Source organism: Centruroides sculpturatus, unplaced genomic scaffold (assembly GCF_000671375.1).
Source record: "Centruroides sculpturatus isolate CEXI.00-Female unplaced genomic scaffold, Cexi_2.0 scaffold509, whole genome shotgun sequence".
NCBI classification, from domain to species: Eukaryota; Metazoa; Arthropoda; class Arachnida; order Scorpiones; family Buthidae; genus Centruroides; species Centruroides sculpturatus.
This window is the reverse complement of record NW_019384846.1, coordinates 502,661-508,927: the sequence shown is the minus strand read 5'-3', so window position 1 is coordinate 508,927 and position 6,267 is coordinate 502,661. Positions and strand designations below refer to the sequence as shown.

Sequence of the window (6,267 nt, the reverse complement as noted above, 5' to 3'; positions counted from 1 at the left end):
GGGTATCGCCAAGGTTTTTGGCAAAATTTGATGTAATATCGCTGCTCACGTTGTTCAGTCATTTTCCAGCTTAGTGAAATCCGACGAGAGCGCACTACATGACCTCACTCATACGCCGATTGCCAACGACTGACGCTTCCTGCAGGCGGGAAAAAATTCAGGGCTGTGCATGACTGTCCCCTCCACAACTCCACCGAAGGAGGCCTCTCTCGCATCATTGGTTTACGCGGAAAAAAATAAGGTCCGATACTTTTTGAACAGACCTTGTATAACACAAAAACAGTCATTTTAATTGCTTTCATTATCCATATAACAAATCGGTCATGTAATGACCCATTTATATTTAATATAATTCTGTCTCAGCATGTATCAACTACCATATCATTATTTAAATTAGCATTATTTTTATACATAATTATTGCATAATGTTCTTTGATTCTCCACTTTACAATATTATTTTCTTTATACAGTATTTTAATATTATTTTCATCTCCTGCACATATACTTGTATTTTCTTCACAGTGTTGATAACACACTGAATTTTTGTCTTTAAGTCATATTGTCAGCAAGTGTTCTGCTAATATTTTTCCAATGGTCGCTTCGTCTCTCTGATGCAACACTTTGGTTTATCACATGTACACATTATCTTATTCACTACTCCTAATATTTTAAGTTTGTCCATTTTAGGCTAAGTAAGCAAGCTAATGACACTTGTCACTGACTTGCTTACTTAGCTGCTTGCCACCTAGATGCACCCAAAATGCAGATAAGGTATCAACCACATCAATTATTAATGCAGATGACCACACATCAATGGAGTTGTTCAGATGTTTCTATACATCCTATAGGCCTACAAACAATTCATTTACTTTATTTCCTCTTTTTTAACTTTTATACAGTAGAGCGTTGTTTATCCGAAACGTCGGTTAACCGAAAGCATTCCAGTCGGCAAATTTAAATTTCCGCTAGTGCTGTGGTGCTGCAACCTTTAGCTATATCTTGGATTACTCCAATATTTTTTTATTGGTGTGTGTATGTTTTAGCTGACAGCACTGGCACTTTTGTGTGGTGTTTTTCTGAGGACTGTGTGTCATGCTAAATCAAACATTTTTGATACTAGATTAACTTCTAAAGTATAATATTTTTGTTTTTATATTTTTCAATATATTTATTTTGTTTGTACAAAATAAAGAAATAATTTTTAACGATACAATAGCCACTATTATTATTATTATAAAAATTTACGTTAGGCTTAACATTGATGAAAATTCAACGTGAAGCAACACGCAATGGAGAAAAATTTCAACATGGGATAGGTTAATATATTTTTTCATACGTAATCGGTTATCCGAAACAACATCAGTCCCCAATTGATTCGGATAAACGATGCTCTACTGTAAATGTAAACGAAAATAATTTAATTAGTTATCAATAACTGAATTATTCTCTCATTTATCAATTTCAGAAAAAATTGTCCTAATCAAAAATTAATGATCTACTTATCTGAATAAGTTTAAAATTCAAAAATTAAAATAACAAAAAAAAGTGTAATTTATAAATGATGATAAAGATGATTATGTCATAATAAATACAAAGTAAATAATACTAAAATAATATAAGTAATGATCCTAACTTTGCTTTATTGCCTTTTAGACTTAATTTTTACTAAATTTTAAATTTTCATTGTACTAACATTGTCTATAAGCTATTTCTTAAATTTACTGTTACAGAATTACAGGACACATCCTCCATGCCACAACATCTCATAAGCCAACAAACATAATTATATTGATTAACTGATGCACTAAATTATTTTCATTGTCATGTGTTTTGACAACATTGAAATAATACAGTTGCATTTGATTTGTTTAAAGAATAGAAGATAATGAATTAAATTGAAGTCACATATATAATTGCCTTTAATGATTCATTGTCTTCTATAACTTGACTAATAAAAATGTATCTTCACTGATAATTGTCCAGAGTTATCAATCATTATATACAAATGTGTGAACAACAAAGCCTTTAGCTATGCCAATTAAACATTATTTTCAACAAAGACAGGATTTTTTGGGACATTTTTTTCATCTATTTAGAAATGAAGTATTGTGGTCTTACGCCATACTTTTTTTTTTGTATATTTTATTTGTACATATATATTTTCATTTCCCCTTCTTCCTCTACCCTTTGTTCCTTTGTCTCCCTCCTTCTGGAAACTTCTTTCTGCCGGTGGCGACGACCTGATTGTAAGACAAAAGAAACGGATAGTCTAGAGAGGCTAAACGGGAGATAGACTGGTCACTTTTGGCTTAGATGTTGAGCTGTAAGAATGTATCTCGTGAAGGTCTCCAAGTCAATTTCATACCAACAGGAGAACGAAAGAGGCAGTAGGCTGAAGGTAGCAAACCCTAATATTTTAATACACGAGCCTCTCTAGAAGCTTATCAAGAAATAAGTTAAGGGAACGGAAAATTCTACCTCTATAGTCATCAAAATTTGTCCCATCCAACAAAGAGTGAGTTCTAACCATCACCACAACGTCACTAGCTAAGTTTGGGTACCCAGTTCTTGTCTTGTTCTGTCATATAATCTATCCCTTCTTCTTTCCTCTAGTTATAAGTAATTAATTATAAGTTTTTCACATGCCCTATTTTTTTTGTCGCACCAGGTATCTTAAGTCAGTCATTCTGTCGCGAGATTTTTGACTGACGATTCTGCCCGAGTGTTTAAACTTTAAAGCTTTTGTCCAAGGAGTGTCGGAATCTAAACAAGAATCCTGTATAAAATATTTCAAACGTGGGTGAAAAAAATAAAGAAGTTTTGTTTTACACTCCCATCCCTTTGTCGGACTTTCTTACCACATGCATTTACAACAGTATGGTGGAAGGATATAGTCTTCCTATTGTTGGAATAATATTGACAGATTTTTGTCCAAATGGATAAGATCATAATTGACTCATATTATTCTTGTATATTCTTATGTTACTATTATTAAACCTTACCATAATAATATCAATTGCAGATATATGAGCATAGTCTTCCAGTTATTTTATAAAAAAGTAATTAATTTTGAGAATTATATTTTGATAAATGTTTCTAAATTAAAACTACAAGAGAGAAGCTTTAAGAAACTTTTTATTACTTAAAACTTCTCTCTTCTGGTTTTCTTTGAAAAATGAGTTTTCTTCAATTATTTGCCAAAAATCTTGTAATTTTTAAATATTCTACTAGTCTATGAATGAAAATAGCTTGTATACATTTTTAAGAACAGCAATTAAATATATGTATAGATATAGTTAGTTAGTTCTGTATATACTCACTCTGAATGAAGGCATTTTGGGTATTACGGCTCGTAATCCTAATCCAAATCCCATGCTGTCTAATCCGTACCCGAGACCAAGATCAGAACGAGAACTATCGAATAAACTACACAGTGGAGTAAATTCGGTTTTGCTCTTCTCTCCAGAATTAGTTTTTTCCTGATTATTCATGCCTTCTGAAGATTTGTTCTAAACAGATAAATAGAAAAATAAAGTAAAATAAAAACTAGAATTAAAATTATGTTTTAAATAATACCATACGTATTATTGTTATCTATGTTACATGAATCTTAATACGTTTTGATACGTATCTAATATATATCTTTATCTAATATAATATAAAGAAAAATATACAAATAATTATTTTAAATTACTATACAGCAGAGGAATTAATCATTGTGAGAAATTTAAATAAAATATTGATAGGGGTCATGATTATACCATAAAATCAAACAGAACTTGGTAGCAAATGGAGACTAATTTTACACAGGAAGAAATTACTTGAGCACAGAAAATAATGTTATGATAGATAAGAAACAGATTAAATTACACTTTAATACTTTGAAGAAATGTAAGTGAATTCTGCTTAGAATTATTATTTACATACATTTTTATATCTTTTTCACAAGTATATTAAGAAAAGATAAAATCCTGACTTTTATAATGTAATTTAATTTTGATTACCAATATAGAATTAAAATTATCAAATTATTATTAATCATTAACAGAAGAGATATTAAAGAACAAATTGAATATAAAAATAAACTGATATTATAAATTATTAGCTGCAAGTGCCCAACTTTGCTCAGGTCTTTTAGGGGATGGGAAATTAGTGAGGTTTAGTTGGAAGAGGTTGATAAAAACAATGGTCTTAGTAACTAAAATGTATATTTGACCCACGTATTTACAATAATGAAACTGCAAAACACAAAAGTTGCTTGAGCTTAACTTAAAAGGGTATGGACTTCAGAGTGATTGGAGTAGAGATCCCCCACAGTATTTTTTCTAGGATGTTGAACATCCTAGAAACAGATTCACATAGATTCTACAATTTTGTGATTGCTGGTAACTTTGTATTAATTAAATTTTCCTATTAGAATGTCACCATCCTGATGGTAAATAGTAAAAAGTCCATTATGGGTGGGTTTGCTTAAATCATGTCAACATCCTAGAAACAGATTCACATAGATTCTACAATTTTGTGATTGCTGGTAACTTTGTATTAATTAAATTTTCCTATTAGAATGTCACCATCCTGATGGTAAATAGTAAAAAGTCCATTATGGGTGGGTTTGCTTAAATCATGTCAACATCCTAGAAACAGATTCACATAGATTCTACAATTTTGTGATTGCTGGTAACTTTGTATTAATTAAATTTTCCTATTAGAATGTCACCATCCTGATGGTAAATAGTAAAAAGTCCATTATGGGTGGGTTTGCTTAAATCATGTCAACATCCTAGAAACAGATTCACATAGATTCTACAATTTTGTGATTGCTGGTAACTTTGTATTAATTAAATTTTCCTATTAGAATGTCACCATCCTGATGATAAATAGTAAAAAGTCCATTATGGGTGGGTTTGCTTAAATCATGTCAAAATGTATAAAGAACAAACTAACAAACTTTCTTTATGTATTAAATATTGTTCAGGCTTTAGGGGTGGTTGGGAGATGGAGACACCACAGTATTTTTTCTAGGGCATCAAAGAATATTCATGCCAAATTTGGTGTGGATACATTGAACAGTATAGAAGCCTTTACTTAATTAACATACATAAAAATATACATATTTTGACTTTTGTATATATAAACTAATTCTGTAGTCTCATTCTATTGTTTACAAGATGAATATTAATTCTGATTTTGAACTGAAAAATCTTCTTGTAAGATATATGCTAATTTATTTATTTACCACAGATATTTGAATTTATTAATATCAAGAAAAAGCATGTATTAAAACATAAATTAATAATAACTTTTAATAGAAATTATATTATATATCTATAAAAAATATGACCAGTTGAGCAAATAAAAATACATTTACATAATTAATAATATACGGGAGAAGAACTATGATATGATTTTTACAAAATCTTTGTTATAAAGATTTTTAAAAGCAATTTGACATAGATTTAGGCAGTTAAAGGCCTATAAAAAAAGGTCTATTCCATTTGCATTTGACTATATTCTTTTATGATGAGAAGAATATACTAACTTGGAAAGTATCAAAAAATTAACTGAACTTCTAGAAGTTAATGCACTTATTTGAAAGATTTCTTCCTACCTTGAATATCAGTACTAATTTCTTGTCCTGAGGTACATTAAATTTTAAGTTTTAAGGATTGGGAAATATAAGACAATATCTTGTTTAAATGTTTAAAAGAGATTACTTCATCAACCATTTAAAGAAAGAACGAAGGTCAGTTTTCAAGGTAAGGATACACGAACTTAACTAGTATATATTAATAAGTTGTAAGCTACATTGTAATTTGCCTTTTTATTATATTCCATGTGCATTTATTGTACAAATTTCTATAGGATAAAAGCAATGTAGTCCATAAAAAGTTTTAGCCTTTTCCTATAATAATACAGTGTAATTCTTGTGATATAGCACAGTTACAAGTAAATAAATTATTCATGGCCATACAACATAATTATAAGCACCAAGTTTATGCACTGTACATTCTCAGTATATGAATCAATCATTTTTTAATTTAAAATATTTTAACAGAATACAGTGGTACCTCAGGTTACGAACGCCCCAGCATACGAAATTTTCAGGATACGACATGAAATTCGAACATATTTTTGCTCCACGATATGAACAAAAACTCACCATACGACGTTACATTAGTTCGCATTTTTCATTTGTTTTTCTTACTACAGTTATTTTTTTAAATGTATTACTTGGCTTTAATTTGAGTATGTTTTTCGCGTTGGAAC

General features: G+C 29.8%; 1 protein-coding gene across 1 annotated transcript in view; it reads right to left on the bottom strand.

The window, feature by feature from the left end:
* The window catches only part of LOC111630385 (histone-lysine N-methyltransferase SETD1-like), a 135,995-nt gene that overhangs the window by 25,709 nt on the left and 104,019 nt on the right, over positions 1-6,267 (bottom strand). Inside the window, exon 8 of the mRNA XM_023374476.1 lies at positions 3,321-3,509. Within this exon, the coding sequence (XP_023230244.1) occupies positions 3,321-3,509 (189 nt within the window). The remainder of the gene's footprint in view (positions 1-3,320; positions 3,510-6,267) is intronic.